Here is an 18,748-nt window from a genome sequence, read left to right on the forward strand (position 1 = left end):
AACTTTTTACAAATACACTGCATGTATTATAATTATTTTTCCATATTTTCTCATTGCACACATCCTGTCTTCCTCTGCTGCTCTGCTTTCAGTGCAGCTTGTTTTAAGGAGAACTTTTATCCAATCAGATTTCACCTGTATGTCTCTCTATGTAAGAAGAGAAGCCTTTTCTGTAGCCCTTGCAGATTAAAGTACATGGGGAAGTTATGGTTGATTGTCATCGTCTTCAACCAATCACATCTTTAGTTTGACATGCTGACATACGTGCCAGAGCTACCTCTGCAGCCTGTATGTACGTCAGCATTAAAGTGCGCTGTGATTGGTCAGTGGACCAGCGTGACTTTTGTCCAACAGAAAGCTAGCTAGCAGAACTCGTTGGTAGTAGTAAGAAGAGTTCAGGTTGAAACGTATGTAAGAGAAGTTATTCCTTTTTTCGTGTTTTGCTCAGTGTAGTTTATACCTAACTGTGTTTTTTTTAACCACTTAATGGCTGAAGGTGGCGGAGAACCGGACTTGGTGGAGGATTTACTGACAAGGCCTTTCTCACGGAGGACGTTTCAGGAAAAGCGGGAAATCTTAACAAAGGGCCGCCCAACCCCACATCTAGCAGCCTTGACCAAGCAAGTAAAATCATGTGTGCGTCACTTTCAGTCCACCAACTACGAACGATATTCCTGGATGACGGCATCGCAGAAGAGTTGCAAACTGTACTGCTGGGAATGCCTTTTATTTGCGCCTGAGCGTCTTGCCGCTTGGAGCCACGTTGGATTCTCTAACCTGGGTTGCCTTACCAAGGCTGCAACACGACACCAAAGAACGGCCGGACACCTGCAAGCCACGGTGCTCTTGAAAACGTTTGGGCGGACCCGAGTGGATTCTCAGATCAACAAACAAGTTTGCAGGGAAACGAAGCTCCACAACGACAAAGTTAAGAAGAATATGTTGGAGTCCTTGATGAGGAGGAAGAGAGTTCAACAGCAGGGTGAGTCATTACAGAATCCTACCTTTGTTCTGTTTTAAAGTGAGGAACGTAACGTCCCTACAGCAGCTCTTCAGGTGCTGCTGTTTACTTGTTATAACAGTAGTACGTAGTTAGCGTTAGCTTGTTAATAACAGTAGTACGTAATTAGCGTTAGCTCGTTAATAACAGAAGTAACTAGTTAGCATTAGCGTGTTAATAACAGTAGTAACTAGTTAGCGTTAACTCGTTAATGTTTGTTAGCATTAGCGTGTTAATAACAGTAGTAACTAGTTAGCGTTAGCTCGTTAATAACAGTAGTAACTAGTTAGCGTTAACTCGTTAATAACAGTAGTCACTAGTTAGCTCGTTAATAATAGTAGTCACTAGTTAGCTTGTTAATAAAAGTAGTAACTAGTTAGCATTAGCTCGTTAATAATAGTAGTAAAGCAGGGGCGGTAGGTTTTCAAGACTCAAGTTTTTATTCACTCACCTTTTTTGGCCCATTAATTTTTCAATCTTGTCATATATATATATTCCATATCCGTTATTGTTGACAAATATATTTGTGTGTGTTGTACTTTTTAATTTCCTCTCCACAACCCTTCAGACACTTTGCAGGAGGGAAAGGACGGATGTGTAGTGAACGATGGAGAATTGAGCTTCACCTGGTCCTGATGCAGACACACCTCCGGTTACATCTCAATGTACTATGACACAGACTTCAACATGCGGCCGATACGTAGCCTCCATCAAGGGGCAGAATAATCCACTGCAGCTATGTTGGTGACTGGTAGTCCACCCAGATCCCAATAGTTCAGGTTTATGTTAAATACCGTAACTGTTTCATTAATTAAAAAATAAAACTGTTAAGTGCCACAACAAGTTTAAATCCTGAAGAGATTTTGAAAAAGTAAATGTCTGTTTTTTTACAAACAATATTTAGTCATACAGAAGATGTTGACAGACGATATTATGTATTTTGCAGGATGTCTTAAATGCCTCAAAGAAAGTGTGACGTGAAATGGTACTTGATTGACATACAGAGCGATCGGGTGTATGTGACATCATAGAGGGGCGTGGACACATCTTGGAGGTGAACAGTCAGTCACAGTCTCGGTGTTATGCTAATGTTGAGCTAAAGCAGTTAGCCAAAGATACAACGGTCATACAGTTATCATCTGCTTTCAAGAACCAACCTGCTCTGTGTAACCGGACTTCCGGGTTGAACACAGCGTCCAGTCGTTTCCGGTGTCGCTCGTTCTCCTCTCTGGAACTACAAAGTTCCTCCTCGTACTCTGCTATGGTTCTTTCAAACAGCCCAAATATCTCTTGCGCAGCCGCAGTTAGTCGCTGGTTGACTAAACATCTCAGCATTTGGACTTTAGACATCTTCACACAACGACAGAAACGTTTCCTCCACACAAACTCCGTCACAAAGCCCGTTTGCTCTCCTTTAAACTGGGACTAGCGCTGTGTTGCTGACTTCCGTCCCCGTCGGTCTGTTAGCATGCTAAGCTAACTTGAATATCTTTGTAGGCTACCGGGAGATGAGTCCGAGGAACAACATCCAGAAACAAAGGTGAACCTCTAGAAGTCCATTCAGAGGTTTATCCAGACATACAGAGACTCTGCTGGATCAGGACTGAAGGAGCTAACTGACACTTTAGCAACGCAACAACGAGACGACAATGTTGCTGCTGACGGCGGCCGCCATGTTGCTAATGGAGGAACATCCGGGTCAGCTGCCGCTTGCGGAGTCACCTTCAAAATAAGAGCCGTTTGACGCTTCCATGTTGATTTCACTGCTTGGTGGGTGACTTTCAAAATAAAAGCCCTAAATGAATAAAAATAGTATATCATTTTTCCAATCTTAAATTAACAGTTACAAAAATGGCACCTAAATATAAAAATAAAAATATATAAAAAATAAACACTTTTAATTTAACAGTAAAAAAACACTATAAAGCGTTGATAGGATCTGTCAGGAGAGGGTTTGGTTATGAGCAAGTATTAAAATTAAATAATCTATGTTAATACAATTATTTATATCAATAGGATTATTAACATATATGTATAATAGCGTGGCACCAACCTGGGATTAGGGACCAATAACCACACAGCAAAATTCAAAGTTAATTCAATTTATGTTCAGTGTTTTCATAATTCTTGTGGGTTTCACACTAAATTGTGTATCTGTATTAACATACGTTAAAATGTGTTCACCCACAATATGTAAGTGAACAACTGTTACAAATAATCATTGAAACAATTTTATCTTTCTTTTTATTCAGAAGACAATCTTCCAAGCACCATGGGCATAACTTCCCTGCATTTACACATTTACATATATTGTTTAAATTATTTTCGATATTTAGGTTTGATTTTTTTAGGTTTATTTTTCATTTTGAACGTTTTTAGTTTAGTTTAATTCTTTGTTGTTGTTGTCTAGATATATTTAGTCTTTTGGTTGTTCATTTGTTTATTAATTGGGTAACGCTGTTGGCACCTGGGGTTATATGTATGAGTCGGCAGGTACAGGACCATCATGCACCTGGGTAGGCCCTTTTTTTTTAACCAGAGCAGGAGAGGCAGCATGAGGAGGTCCTTTGTTCTTTTGTTTGTTTGCTGGTTTTGTTTAGTTAAATATATTATGAAAAAAACCGAATCCTGTCTGGACAATGCATTCTTTTGCCTTAAACCACAAACCCTTTGATTGATGTTTGTTTTTTATTTATTGGACAAATGGCCACTACATGTTATAAAAAAAACCTTGCCTTTGGACTTAAGGGGCGGATCCCGCAGCATTGGACGGGTCGGGTCGCGTTGGATTTCACATGGACGGTCAGCACGGATTGTTTTATTCATAACTCTTTGGATCATCGACGGGGAAACTGCTTTGGCCCGGATCAACAAATAGCTCAACCTTCTCACAAGAAACTGGTATGTGATCCGACTGCTGTAGAGGACAACGGCCAAACGAGTGGACTTTAAAAGTCGCTGTTCACATCCACGTTTCGTGAAGTTTGAGAGGTTTGACTGCGGTGAATCGCTGCATGTGATCATTGCGCAATACCTGCGCAACACTATCGGCGGCTTTCATTGATTAAAAACCCGAGGAGGAACGGTTGAGGAAGGAGGAGGAATGGTTGTGGAAAGAGAAGGTACGGTTGAGGAAGGAGGAGGAATGGTTGAGGAAGGAGAAGGTACGGTTGTGGAAGGAGGAGGAATGGTTGAGGAAAGAGGAGGAACGGTTGAGGAAGGAGGAGGAACGGTTCAGGAAGGAGGAGGAACGGTTGAGGAAAGAGGAGGAATGGTTGAGGAAAGAGGAGGAACGGTTGAGGAAGGAGGAGGAATGGTTGAGGAAGGAGAAGGTACGGTTGAGGAAGGAGGAGGAATGGTTGAGGAAAGAGGAGGAACGGTTGAGGAAGGAGGAGGAACGGTTGAGGAAAGAGGAGGAACGGTTGAGGAAGGAGGAGGAACGGTTGAGGAAGGAGGAGGAACGGTTGAGGAAGGAGGAGGAACGGTTGAGGAAGGAGGAGGAACGGTTGTGGAAATAGGAGGAACGGTTGAGGAAAGAGGAGGAACGGTTCAGGAAGGAGGAGGAACAGTAGAGGAAAGAGGAAGAACAGTTGAGGAAGGAGGAGGAATGGTTGAGGAAAGAGGAAGAACAGTTGAGGAAAGAGGAGGAACGGTAGAGGAAAGAGGAAGAACAGTTGAGGAAGGAGGAGGAATGGTTGAGGAAAGAGGAACAGTTGTGGAAGGAGGAGGAATGGTTGAGGAAGGAGGAGGAACGGTTGAGGAAGGAGGAGGAACAGTAGAGGAAAGAGGAGGAACGGTTGAGGAAAGAGGAGGAACGGTTGAGGAAGGAGGAGGAACGGTTGTGGAAAGAGGAGGAACGGTTGAGGAAGGAGGAGGAACGGTTGAGGAAGGAGGAGGAATGGTTGAGGAAAGAGGAACGGTTGAGGAAGGAGGAGGAACGGTTCAGGAAGGAGGAGGAACGGTTGAGGAAGGAGGAGGAACGGTTGAGGAAAGAGGAGGAACGGTTGTGGAAGGAGGAGGAACGGTTGTGGAAGGAGGAGGAATGGTTGAGGAAGGAGGAGGAACGGTTGAGGAAGGAGGAGGAACAGTAGAGGAAAGAGGAGGAATGGTTGTGGAAGGAGGAACGGTTGAGGAAAGAGGAGGAACGGTTGAGGAAAGAGGAGGAACGGTTGAGGAAAGAGGAGGAACGGTTGAGGAAGGAGGAGGAACGGTTGTGGAAATAGGAGGAACGGTTGAGGAAAGAGGAGGAACGGTTGAGGAAGGAGGAGGAACAGTAGAGGAAAGAGGAAGAACAGTTGTGGAAGGAGGAGGAATGGTTGTGGAAGGAGGAACGGTTGAGGAAGGAGGAGGAACGGTTGAGGAAAGAGGAGGAACGGTTGTGGAAGGAGGAGGAACGGTTGTGGAAAGAGGAGGAACGGTTGAGGAAGGAGGAGGAACGGTTGAGGAAGGAGGAGGAACGGTTGAGGAAAGAGGAGGAACGGTTGAGGAAGGAGGAGGAACGGTTGAGGAAAGAGGAGGAACGGTTGAGGAAGGAGGAGGAACGGTTGAGGAAGGAGGAGGAACGGTTCAGGAAAGAGGAGGAACGGTTGAGGAAGGAGGAGGAACGGTTGAGGAAAGAGGAGGAACGGTTGAGGAAGGAGGAGGAACGGTTGAGGAAAGAGGAGGAACGGTTGAGGAAAGAGGAGGAACGGTTGTGGAAGGAGGAGGAACGGTTGAGGAAGGAGGAGGAACGGTTGAGGAAAGAGGAGGAACGGTTGAGGAAAGAGGAGGAACGGTTCAGGAAGGAGGAGGAACGGTTCAGGAAGGAGGAGGAACGGTTCAGGAAGGAGGAGGAACGGTTCAGGAAAGAGGAGGAACGGTTGAGGAAGGAGGAGTAGGAGGAACGGTTGAGGAAGGAGGAGGAACGGTTGAGGAAGGAGGAGGAACAGTAGAGGAAAGAGGAGGAACGGTTGAGGAAGGAGGAGGAACGGTTGAGGAAGGAGGAGGAACGGTTCAGGAAGGAGGAGGAACGGTTCAGGAAGGAGGAACGGTTAAGGAAGGAGGAGGAACGGTTCAGGAAGGAGGAACGGTTGAGGAAGGAGGAGGAACGGTTCAGGAAGGAGGAACGGTTGAGGAAGGAGGAGGAACGGTTCAGGAAGGAGGAGGAACGGTTGAGGAAGGAGGAGGAACGGTTCAGGAAGGAGGAACGGTTGAGGAAGGAGGAGGAACGGTTCAGGAAGGAGGAGGAACGGTTCAGGAAGGAGGAGGAACGGTTGAGGAAGGAGGAGGAACGGTTCAGGAAGGAGGAACGGTTGAGGAAGGAGGAGGAACGGTTCAGGAAGGAGGAGGAACGGTTGAGGAAGGAGGAGGAACGGTTGAGGAAGGAGGAGGAACGGTTGAGGAAGGAGGAACGGTTCAGGAAGGAGGAGGAACGGTTCAGGAAGGAGGAGGAACGGTTCAGGAAGGAGGAACGGTTCAGGAAGGAGGAGGAACGGTTCAGGAAGGAGGAGGAACGGTTGAGGAAGGAGGAGGAACGGTTCAGGAAGAAGGAGGAACGGTTGAGGAAGGAGGAGGAACGGTTGAGGAAGGAGGAGGAACGGTTGAGGAAGGAGAAGGTACGGTTGAGGAAGGAGGAGGAACGGTTGAGGAAAGAGGAGGAACGGTTGAGGAAAGAGGAGGAACGGTTGAGGAAGGAGGAGGAACGGTTGAGGAAAGAGGAGGAACGGTTGAGGAAAGAGGAGGAACGGTTGAGGAAGGAGGAGGAACGGTTGAGGAAGGAGGAGGAACGGTTGTGGAAATAGGAGGAACGGTTGAGGAAAGAGGAGGAACGGTTCAGGAAGGAGGAGGAACAGTAGAGGAAAGAGGAAGAACAGTTGAGGAAAGAGGAGGAACGGTTGAGGAAAGAGGAACAGTTGAGGAAGGAGGAGGAACGGTTGAGGAAAGAGGAACGGTTGTGGAAGGAGGAGGAATGGTTGAGGAAGGAGGAACGGTTGTGGAAGGAGGAGGAATGGTTGTGGAAGGAGGAGGAACGGTTGAGGAAGGAGGAGGAACAGTAGAGGAAAGAGGAGGAACGGTTGAGGAAAGAGGAGGAACGGTTGAGGAAGGAGGAGGAACGGTTGTGGAAAGAGGAACGGTTGAGGAAGGAGGAGGAACGGTTCAGGAAGGAGGAGGAACGGTTGAGGAAGGAGGAGGAACGGTTCAAAAAGGAGGAGGAACGGTTGAGGAAGGAGGAGGAACGGTTCAGGAAGGAGGAACGGTTGAGGAAGGAGGAGGAACGGTTCAGGAAGGAGGAGGAACGGTTGAGGAAGGAGGAGGAACGGTTCAGGAAGGAGGAGGAACGGTTCAGGAAGGAGGAGGAACGGTTGAGGAAGGAGGAGGAACGGTTGAGGAAGGAGGAGGAACGGTTCAGGAAGGAGGAGGAACGGTTGAGGAAGGAGGAGGAACGGTTCAGGAAGGAGGAACGGTTGAGGAAAGAGGAGGAACGGTTCAGGAAGGAGGAACGGTTGAGGAAGGAGGAGGAACGGTTCAGGAAGGAGGAGGAACGGTTGAGGAAGGAGGAGGAACGGTTGAGGAAGGAGGAGGAACGGTTCAGGAAGGAGGAGGAACGGTTGAGGAAGGAGGAGGAACGGTTGAGGAAGGAGGAACGGTTGAGGAAGGAGGAGGAACGGTTGAGGAAGGAGGAGGAACGGTTGAGGAAGGAGGAGGAACGGTTGAGGAAGGAGGAGGAACGGTTCAGGAAGGAGGAGGAACGGTTGAGGAAGGAGGAGGAACGGTTCAGGAAGGAGGAACGGTTCAGGAAGGAGGAGGAACGGTTGAGGAAGGAGGAGGAACGGTTCAGGAAGGAGGAGGAACGGTTGAGGAAGGAGGAGGAACGGTTGAGGAAGGAGGAGGAACGGTTCAGGAAGGAGGAGGAACGGTTGAGGAAGGAGGAGGAACGGTTGAGGAAGGAGGAGGAACGGTTCAGGAAGGAGGAGGAACGGTTGAGGAAGGAGGAGGAACGGTTCAGGAAGGAGGAACGGTTCAGGAAGGAGGAGGAACGGTTCAGGAAGGAGGAGGAACGGTTCAGGAAGGAGGAGGAACGGTTCAGGAAGGAGGAGGAACGGTTCAGGAAGGAGGAGGAACGGTTGAGGAAGGAGGAACGGTTCAGGAAGGAGGAGGAACGGTTGAGGAAGGAGGAGGAACGGTTCAGGAAGGAGGAGGAACGGTTCAGGAAGGAGGAGGAACGGTTGAGGAAGGAGGAACGGTTCAGGAAGGAGGAGGAACGGTTCAGGAAGGAGGAGGAACGGTTCAGGAAGGAGGAGGAACGGTTGAGGAAGGAGGAGGAACGGTTCAGGAAGGAGGAACGGTTCAGGAAGGAGGAGGAACGGTTCAGGAAGGAGGAGGAACGGTTCAGGAAGGAGGAGGAACGGTTCAGGAAGGAGGAGGAACGGTTCAGGAAGGAGGAGGAACGGTTGGAGCTTGAAACAGAATTGATCTTTGTTCCAGGTAATATGGATGAAAACGATCCTGTTTTTTCTGTGTCTGATCCCACAGCTCAACACTAGTTTTCCGGCCTAAACAAAGGTCAGAAACACAAACGGTGAATGGAAATCAAGAGACTTGGTTACTCTGCGTTTCTGTTCTGGCACTCGGTAAAAACGCTGGCGGATTGGCTGCGCCCCACCCACGTCAATTTCATGCTCTATCAAATGCGTTTGAGTTGGCACGTCACTAAACAAACACAAATAGTTGTTAATCAGAGCAGTCAACTCCGTAAAATGCTCCTTTGCCCAAACAAGAACTCCAAGTTACCCTTCGTTTCAAAATTCTTTAACCGGCCCCGCAACAGACTCACCAGGGCAAACCACCCCATCGTCCTCATGTACCGTCAAATTAACCAGCGACTGTCTTCCCACAGTACCTTCCATCAAGGAACACTTGAGGAAGGAGGAGGAACGGTTGAGGAAGGAGGAGGAACACTTGAGGAAGGAGGAGGAACGGTTGAGGAAAGAGGAGGAACGGTTGAGGAAGGAGGAGGAACACTTGAGGAAGGAGGAGGAACACTTGAGGAAGGAGGAAGTCACTGTTTCTGCGACCCCTGATGATGACGCCTATTTTCTCAATTCTGTCATTCTTCAGTTATGGAACTCATCAAGTCATGAATTCAAACAAAGAGAGAAAAGAAAGAAGGTTAAACATTTGCCTCCGTTTCATCACCTATGATAACTCAAAACACAGTGCTGCATACTTTGCCAATTTCAAACATTTTTTATTAATATAAACATGACAATACATCACATATGAGCCAATATCATAGAAGCAAGCTTCATCTTAGCTGAATAAACTATCAGCCTGACAGTTAAGTGTTTAACCAGGTCTCATTTATTTCTGATGCTCTCACAAATACAATGGTGAGTTTTTAAATAGCAGAGACAAGAGAATCTTTTATAGCAAACTCAACGACTAACTAGTTTTTCCCATGTGGACTTTAAATGTCGTTTCATACTTTTCTGTGTTGTTCATTTTTTACTCGATGTCGAAAAATTGAATGCTTTCTCCACCTGTATGGACAGTCATGTGATCATTCAGTCTTCCCTTTAGTGCGAATGTTTTACCACAAAATAAACAACTAAATGGTTTCTCCTCTGAGTGGACCGTTAAATGTCGTTTCAGAGTTTGCTCTAGTGGGAATGTTTTTCCACAAACTGAACAACTAAAGGGTTTCTCCTCTGAGTGGACCGTTAAGTGCCGTTTCATAGTTTGCTCCAGTGGGAATTTTTTACCGCACACAGGACAACTAAAGGGTTTCTCCCCTGTGTGGACGGTCATGTGATATTTCAGGTTTCCCTTTCGGGCAAATGTTTTATCACAAACGGAACAACTGAATGGTTTCTCTCCCGTGTGGACGGTCAAGTGCTGTGTTAAAAAACGTTGGCGAGCAAATCTTTTGCCACAAACCGAGCATTGAAATGGTTTCACGCCCGTTTTGGATTCAGTGTGTTTCTCGGATCCGACTTCCTCTACATCAGCTTCTGTTTTCAAATGTTTTGCCTCTCTGTTCTCTTCAGTTTGGTTCTGATGAAGCTGTGAGGACTGACCTTCCTCTTCATCATCATCATCTTCACTCTTTACAGGAGCGAATGGGAACTTGATACCAGCCTCCTCCAGGCCTTGAAGCTGCTCTCCCTCCTGGCTGATCCAGAGTTCCTCCTGTTCCTCTTTAATGTGGGGGATGTGTGGGGGCTCTGGGTCCTCCTGGTCCAGACTGGAGCTCCAGTCCTGCTGCTCAGGGGGAACCTCTTCTTGAACCACCAACAGCTGCTGGAGGTCTGTGGAGAATAATGAAATACATTCATAAGTCTTAAAAATCTCATTAAATATTTTATATTATAACTGTTTTTACCGAGACAAGCCACGCCCACTTTTCGTGAAAGACGAGAATTAACACAACTTGGTTTAAACGCACCATCAGGTGCGACCTATATATATATATATATATATATATATATATATATATATATATATATATATATATATATATATATATGTGCACTCTATAGTCCGGAATTTACGGTAACTGGTGGTTCTGTGTTCTCGGCCGAGCAGGCCGGCAACCCCGACTGGTGCAAGACTCTTCTGTTCATTCTTCTTCTTTATTCTGTTCATCTTCTTTATTCTGTTCATTCTTCTTTATTCTGTTCATCTTCTTTATTCTGTTCATCTCCTTTATTCTGTTCATCTTCTTTATTCTGTTCATCTTCTTTAACCAAGAAGACTCTCCTGTTCATTCCTCACAAAGACAGTGTATGACTAGTATGTCTCATGTGTTCAGAGATAACTAATAAAGTGAAGCTTTGCTACGAGACAAAGCAAAACTCTTTGGAGCAAACTGCTCGGCTACTTCAATACATTTGGGACTAAATCACAGCGCATGCTGGACATTACTGTGATGTTCCGACCTCTAATGAGAAAATGTTCTCAAACTAGACCTCGCTGAACATTAGTTGAATACTGCTGTTTAGAGTGAGTCGTGACAATCTCCCAATGGTGGTTCCGGAAAGCCGTCTGCAAATAGATAATGGACCGATTCTATTGGCCTAGGATTTGGGGAGATGTGTACCTCTAAACTGTAGTACAATACAAAGTACAATGTGTACCTCTAAACTGTAGTACAATACAAAGTACAATGTGTACCTCTAAACTGTAGTACAATACAAAGTACAATGTGTACCTCTAAACTGTAGTACAATACAAAGTACAATGTGTACCTCTAAACTGTAGTACAATACAAAGTACAATGTTTACCTCTAAACTGTAGTACAATACAAAGTACAATGTTTACCTCTAAACTGTAGTACAATACAAAGTACAATGTGTACCTCTAAACTGTAGTACAATACAAAGTACAATGTGTACCTCTAAACTGTAGTACAATACAAAGTACAATGTTTACCTCTAAACTGTAGTACAATACAAAGTACAATATGTACCAATAAGATGTAGTGGAGTTGGAGTTTTTAAATACTTAAGTACAGTACCTGGTTCTGGTCCTCCACAGTCCTCTTCATCATCATCGTCACTTGTCACAGGACTGAATGAGAACCTGATACCAGCCTCCTCCAGACCTTGAAGCTGCTCTCCCTCCTGACTGATCCAGAGTTCCTCCTGTTCCTCTTTAATGTGGGGGGGCTCTGGGTCCTCCTGGTCCAGACTGGAGCTCCAGTCCTGCTGCTCAGGGGGAACCTCTTCTTGAACCACCAACAGCTGCTGGACGTCTGTGGAGAATAATGAAATACATTCATACTTTTTATGAACCTCATATCAAACTGTTTATGATTCCTCCATCAGCGACGTTCCAGTGAAGCAAACGCAGCCTGAAGCTGGAGAGCAGAAGATCTGAGCAAGAAGAACTAAATCCAAGAGCAAGACGGGACTATTGGAGTGTGAGGACACAGAAAGAGGAAAAGAACCGTCATCCGAAGAGTAATAATATTCAACTCAGTAGTGTAGTACAGTAAAAAGTACAATATGTACCTCTGAGATGTAGTGTGATGTCTCCTAGCCAGTTGACCAGATTAGTCTCAAATTGTGTAAGTAGAGCCATAACACATCGATGATATTTCATCATGAATATTGTAAGTGCTCGTTCAACGCTGTTGAAAAAATAAGCAGATTTCTCTTGGGGTGGTCACAACCTTTCAACACATGGAAAAAGGTTATGGAAATAAATATTTGATATGGCTTTTGGCTTTTCAAAAAAAAAAAAAGCCTCAATAGCGCCCCATCCAACAACAACAAAGCAGCCCTAGCGCTACGTTCCACCTGCACACACGAACCATGCTCTGAACTATACCGGAAGTCGGCCATTTTAATTTTTCTATAAGTGCTATATTGTAACGAAGTCCTCCCAGGAGATTTGTCAGATCCACTTCAAAGTCAGTCAGTACAATCTAAAGACCGTAGTGATTAAAAGTTATCAAACGCTTTACGTTTCTCGGAGCGGTATAGCCGTGGCGTGGAGACCATTTTACGTGAATTTCCATTAAACAATCTCATGTAACTCCATCTGTCCCAAACTGGCCATGCTTGACAACAGTCATGGTCTGAGTATGTCTGCAAGCCAATTGTCACTAAGAGTCACATAGCGCCACCTACTGGCAACAGGAAGTCAGTGTTATGTAACAAACAGCATCCAATTTACATGATGTTGTCTAAACCAGCGTTGGAAATACACAAGGGCAAAACTGGCCCTAAGAAATATAATTTTGCCCCTGATATCACTTGGAGAGGGGCAAAAAATGCCCCCATAATTGTCTCTAATAATTATGATAATTTAATGAACTTGTCAAAAACATCGTAGCCCTGACCCGGTCCAGTTGACATAACACGTTTTGGATTTTCTCCTCGATGTTGCGTGTGCGTGATGAACCGAGTGGAGCTTCTTGAGCTCCTGTGAGTGGGAGGAGGAACGTTCGTCGTCAACCAGCACGCGTTGAATTCTTCTGCGGACTTCATCAAGGGGAACGACAACGTCAAGAAATACGTGGCCATCGCCTCCGGTGAGCGATAACTAGCTTTAGCTAGCTAACGTTAGTTAACTCTGATAGGCTCGCTTGCTAGCTAGCTAACGTTAGCCAGAGTGCAGCCATCTTGTGGTTCATAACCAATCCTCTATGTGGGGATAAATACAATTAGTTGAGACTGCAGTTGACTTCAAGGGTTACATGTTTAGATTAAGTCCCTTATCACATGTAACATTCTATTGTTGTTTTTGTTTGTTCCATCTCAACACAGTGGAAGACCTCGTGATGATCTCACTGGAGGGACCAGAAGAAGAAGATGCAGCATGTGTAGAATCTGCTGTGAGAAGAAAGCCAGGCGGCCTCACATAAAACCCTCTGAGCAAGGCAGCAGGTCAGACCAGCAACTTCTCCAATGGCTGACAGTGACACAGATGACGATGATGAACTGGTGCTATTTGTATATGTACATATTTATTATTTGTCAACACTACATATAATTTAATATTTGTTTTCATTTTCTGAAAAATTGTTTGTAAATTTTATTTAATTAATCTATGTATAGCCCTTTTATTACGTTTTTTAAAATTGTTATATATGTTATAATATATAAAAAAGTTATAATTGTTAATAGTTGTTAAAAAAAATGTAATAATAATAAATAACCACAAAGAAATTAGAATAACATTTAATATGATTGTCTGATTTCTGTGTTTAAAAAAATCTAAGAAAACACTTCTGTAGACTACTGCCTAATAGTCTTCTTATTGTCATTTGATGACAGTTGTTCATATACTGAAAGCCTAAATAAGTATATTTATTATTTTGAACAAAGGTTAAATGTTATTTCACAAGTTTCAAAAAGTGCCCCCAATGTTTTTATAAATGCCCCTGGATTTCATTCAGTGGGGGCAAAAATCGCCCCGGAAAAAAAAAAGCTAATTTCCTACCCTGAAACAAACGGTCTCATGTGTTTTGTATTGGAGATATGTCCCTTAAGGGTTGCCGTAGAGAAAGAGGTAACTGGAATTGGGGGTGACAAATAGATGAAGAGGGAAGCCGTGGGCTGAATGTCTGATCTCCCGACTCCGTTTATTAACTGGTTATAAGTGCAGCTGACACAAACCCAGAACACGTGGTCACACTTGTTATAGAGCAGTATAAACATGTTGATTTATGTTGTCTAGCGCCACACAGTGGATACAGGAAGTGGTGGACTATTTGCAAAGCATAATTTCCAGCATCACTCCATGCAGGAAAAAACATCTAACTCGCAGGCGCGTTGTCTGACGGTCGCAGACATTCTCGTCCCGACGTGTACAAAAGGTGCAATGGACCCAATGAATGCTGCTTCAATTAGGGTCCTCGTGACGACTCACGACTCATATGTCATGACACACTGCCCCTGAAGACATCCATATGGTAATTTTGCATTCTAGTCATAGCGCCACCTAGTGGCAACAGTAGGTTACATGTTTTCTACTTTCAGACCCTTCTCCTCACAGATTAATCAGATCCCTCTCACAATGTGTCAGAATAGACTTAAGACCTTGATGATGCTTCGCTGTGAAGGTTGTATGGACTCGTTGAAGGGCGGCGAGTTGGAGCATCGGCGAAGTCTGATCCTTCGCCGTGACCCAATAAACCGATGTAACATGCTCGAAACATAACTAAACTTAGCACACACATTTAAAGTCAAAGATGTAGTTACCTGATATGATTTTAATGCTTCAGAATGTCAATATGGCTCTATAGCGCCCCCTAAAAATATTAATTTAAGCAGCCCCGGCGCTACGTTCCACCTACATTTATGAAACTTGGTAAAACATGTAAACGGAAAAGAAAGTCTCTTGGGACCATGCTCTAAACGGTACCGGAAGTTAGTTTTGTGTGATTTTTCCAGTACTTCTTGTGTATTTCTTGCCACTACACGTTACTGAACTCCTGATGAAGGGATTTGATCAGCTGCCCTTCAAATGTATGATGTTGTTGCATGTTGGGCCACACGGTGGAAACAGCAAGTGGGGGACTGTTTGCAGTGGAGTATAATTTACAGCATCGCTCCATGCAGGAAAAAAACGTCTGACTCACAGACGCTAACTCACAGACGCTAATTCAGAGCTAACTCACAGACGCTAATTCAGAGCTAACTCACAGACGCTAACTCACGGACGCTAACTCACAGACGCTAACTCACAGACGCTGACTCACAGACCCTGACTCACAGACGCTAATTCAGACGCTAACTCACAGACGCTGACTCACAGACGCTAATTCAGACGCTAACTCACAGACGCTAACTCACAGGCGCTGACTCACAGACGCTAATTCAGACGCTAACTCACAGACGCTAACTCACAGGCGCTGACTCACAGACGCTAATTCAGACGCTAACTCACAGACGCTGACTCACAGACTCTAACTCACAGACGCTAATTCAGACGCTAACTCACAGACGCTGACTCACAGACGCTAATTCAGACGCTGACTCCGACGGTCGCAGACATTCTCGGCCTAGTGAGCCGGCGTCCAGCCAGCACCCGACGTGGAGGAACGTGGACCCGCACAGCGCTGCTCGCAGCTTAAATATGTTAATGTTTCTGTACATGTACAGATACATTGACTGACTTAATGAATGTGACGTGTCCCATCACGTCCACCCTAATGCATCGTGTCTACGGGTACCGGAAAAACCGTGCGGCGTGACTGTTTTTCGAAGTGGCGTCTGGCTTCACCGCAGTTCGAGGGTTACGGTGCACCTATACTTTATAATAGTAATAACATAATAACACGAAGCTCCGTAGACTGCACAAGAACCTCCAACCAACCTGCTCTTTGTTTCCGGACTTCCGGGTTGGAAAGAGCGTCCAGAAGTTTCCGTTGTCGCTCGTTCTCCTCTCTGGAACTACAAAGTTCCTCCTCGTACTCTGCTATGGTTCTTTCAAACAGCCCAAATATCTCTTGCGCAGCCGCAGTTAGTCGCTGGTTGACTAAACATCTCAGCATTTGGACTTTAGACATCTTCACACAACGACAGAAACGTTTCCTCCACACAAACTCCGTCACAAAGCCCGTTTGCTCTCCTTTAAACTGGGACTAGCGCTGTGTTGCTGACTTCCGTCCCCGTCGGTCTGTTAGCATGCTAAGCTAACTTGAATATCTTTGTAGGCTACCGGGAGATGAGTCCGAGGAACAACATCCAGAAACAAAGGTGAACCTCTAGAAGTCCATTCAGAGGTTTATCCAGACATACAGAGACTCTGCTGGATCAGGACTGAAGGAGCTAACTGACACTTTAGCAACGCAACAACGAGACGACAATGTTGCTGCTGACGGCGGCCGCCATGTTGCTAATGGAGGAACATCCGGGTCAGCTGCCGCTTGCGGAGTCACCTTCAAAATAAGAGCATGAGAAGCTTCTATGTTGACTTCACTGCAGACTTGGCGTATAACGTTCAAAATAAAAGCCATGAGAAGCATCTATATGGCTTTATATATTATTATTTTTTGATAAAATGCGCTTTATGCACCAACTCTGCAATGAAAGCTACGGAGAAGCTTCTCAAGGCTCTTATTTTGAAGCTAACCCGGATGTTTCTCCATTAGCAACATGGCGGCCGCCGTCAGCAGCAACATTGTCGTCTCGTTGTTGCGTTGCTAAAGTGTCAGTTAGCTCCTTCAGTCCTGATCCAGCAGAGTCTCTGTATGTCTGGATAAACCTCTGAATGGACTTCTAGAGGTTCACCTTTGTTTCTGGATGTTGTTCCTCGGACTCATCTCCCGGTAGCCTACAAAGATATTCAAGTTAGCTTAGCATGCTAACAGACCGACGGGGACGGAAGTCAGCAACACAGCGCTAGTCCCAGTTTAAAGGAGAGCAAACGGGCTTTGTGACGGAGTTTGTGTGGAGGAAACGTTTCTGTCGTTGTGTGAAGATGTCTAAAGTCCAAATGCTGAGATGTTTAGTCAACCAGCGACTAACTGCGGCTGCGCAAGAGATATTTGGGCTGTTTGAAAGAACCATAGCAGAGTACGAGGAGGAACTTTGTAGTTCCAGAGAGGAGAACGAGCGACACCGGAAACGACTGGACGCTGTGTTCAACCCGGAAGTCCGGTTACACAGAGCAGGTTGGTTCAGCATCTTTGTGACAAAGTGTTTCAACATAAAGTTCAAGTTTTCATCTCAGATGTTTGCTTGTTCCTGTGTAAATAGCCCCGCCCCTAAATCATCTCCTGCTTTATGGTCTGTTTGACTCTAAATGTCCATAATTTACTAAATGAACATCACGCTGTATTGAAGAAGACTTGAAACTAGAGATTGGGCGAAGATTCAGGACAAATAATGACGTGCTCTGCCAGAATAGCTGCTTTGGTCACCAGCTAGCTTATCCCTCCATGTAGCTACCGTTGCCGCATCCCACTCTTCCATGTGCATGAGCCTGTCAACAATATAGTCACACTCAAACGAGTAGCTCTGAATATCATCATATAATATAAATATCACCAATATATTATAATAAAATATAAATCTCTCTCTCTCTCTCTATGAACATGTTTATATATTAAGATGCCCCTATAAACCTCGTTAGGGATAAAATGTGCCTGTTTTTATCCTCCTCCTCGTTGTGTTTCCTGAGTCCGTCGTCCAGCTGGTAGCGACCTTCACTTTGCCCAATATGGCTGCTTGAGGAGTTCTCATGTGTGTCCTGATGTTCTCATGTGTGTCCTGATGTTCTCATGTTCTCATGTGTGTCCTGATGTTCTCATGTGTGTCCTGGTGTTCTCATGTTCTCATGTGTGTCCTGGTGTTCTCATGTGTGTCCTGGTGTTCTCATGTTCTCATGTGTGTCCTGGTGTTCTCATGTTCTCATGTGTGTCCTGGTGTTCTCTTGTGTGTCCTGGTGTTCTCTTGTGTGTCCTGATGTTCTCATGTGTGTCCTGGTGTTCTCATGTGTGTCCTGGTGTTCTCTTGTGTGTCCTGATGTTCTCATGTGTGTCCTGGTGTTCTCATGTGTGTCCTGGTGTTCTCTTGTGTGTCCTGATGTTCTCATGTGTGTCCTGATGTTCTCATGTGTGTCCTGATGTTCTCATGTGTGTCCTGGTGTTCTCATGTGTGTCCTGATGTTCTCATGTGTGTCCTGATGTTCTCATGTGTGTCCTGGTGTTCTCATGTGTGTACTGGTGTTCTCATGTGTGTCCTGATGTTCTCATGTTCTCATGTGTGTCCTGGTGTTCTCATGTGTGTCCTGGTGTTCTCATGTGTGTCCTGGTGTTCTCATGTGTGTCCTGATGTTCTCATGTGTGTCCTGGTGTTCTCATGTTCTCATGTGTGTCCTGGTGTTCTCATGTGTGTCCTGGTGTTCTCATGTTCTCATGTGTGTCCTGGTGTTCTCATGTGTGTCCTGGTGTTCTCATGTGTGTACTGGTGTTCTCATGTGTGTCCTGGTGTTCTCAGGTGTGTCCTGGTGTTCTCAGGTGTGTCCTGGTGTTCTCATGTGTGTCCTGGTGTTCTCATGTGTGTCCTGGTGTTCTCATGTGTGTCCTGGTGTTCTCAGGTGTGTCCTGATGTTCTCATGTGTTTCCTGATGTTCTCATGTGTTTCCTGGTGTTCTCATGTGTGTCCTGATGTTCTCATGTGTGTCCTGGTGTTCTCATGTGTGTCCTGATGTTCTCATGTGTGTCCTGGTGTTTTCATGTGTGTCCTGATGTTCTCATGTGTGTCCTGGTGTTTTCATGTGTGTCCTGATGTTCTCATGTGTGTCCTGGTGTT

The 18,748-nt window shown here is 45.3% G+C and overlaps 1 protein-coding gene across 2 annotated transcripts; it reads right to left on the minus strand.

Moving 5' to 3' along the window:
- Nucleotides 1-9,206: 9,206 nt before the first annotated feature.
- On the minus strand, nt 9,207-16,355 carry LOC117739332 (oocyte zinc finger protein XlCOF8.4-like). 2 transcript variants are annotated; one of them, XM_034545683.1, is made up of 3 exons: nt 11,993-13,190; nt 11,497-11,733; nt 9,207-10,287 (listed from the first exon to the last, which is right to left on the minus strand). In XM_034545683.1, exons 1-3 carry the CDS (start codon nt 12,084-12,086, stop codon nt 9,485-9,487), a joined length of 1,134 nt encoding a protein of 377 aa, XP_034401574.1. In that variant the 5' UTR covers nt 12,087-13,190; the 3' UTR covers nt 9,207-9,484. The 2 variants fall into 2 exon arrangements, with proteins under 2 accessions (XP_034401574.1, XP_034401573.1); XM_034545682.1 differs by lacking the exon at nt 11,993-13,190 and adding an exon at nt 15,807-16,355 and having other exon boundaries at nt 9,318-10,287.
- Nucleotides 16,356-18,748: the final 2,393 nt, after the last annotated feature.

The sequence above is a fragment of the Cyclopterus lumpus genome, chromosome 11 (assembly GCF_009769545.1).
Source record: "Cyclopterus lumpus isolate fCycLum1 chromosome 11, fCycLum1.pri, whole genome shotgun sequence".
Classification (NCBI taxonomy): Eukaryota; Metazoa; Chordata; class Actinopteri; order Perciformes; family Cyclopteridae; genus Cyclopterus; species Cyclopterus lumpus.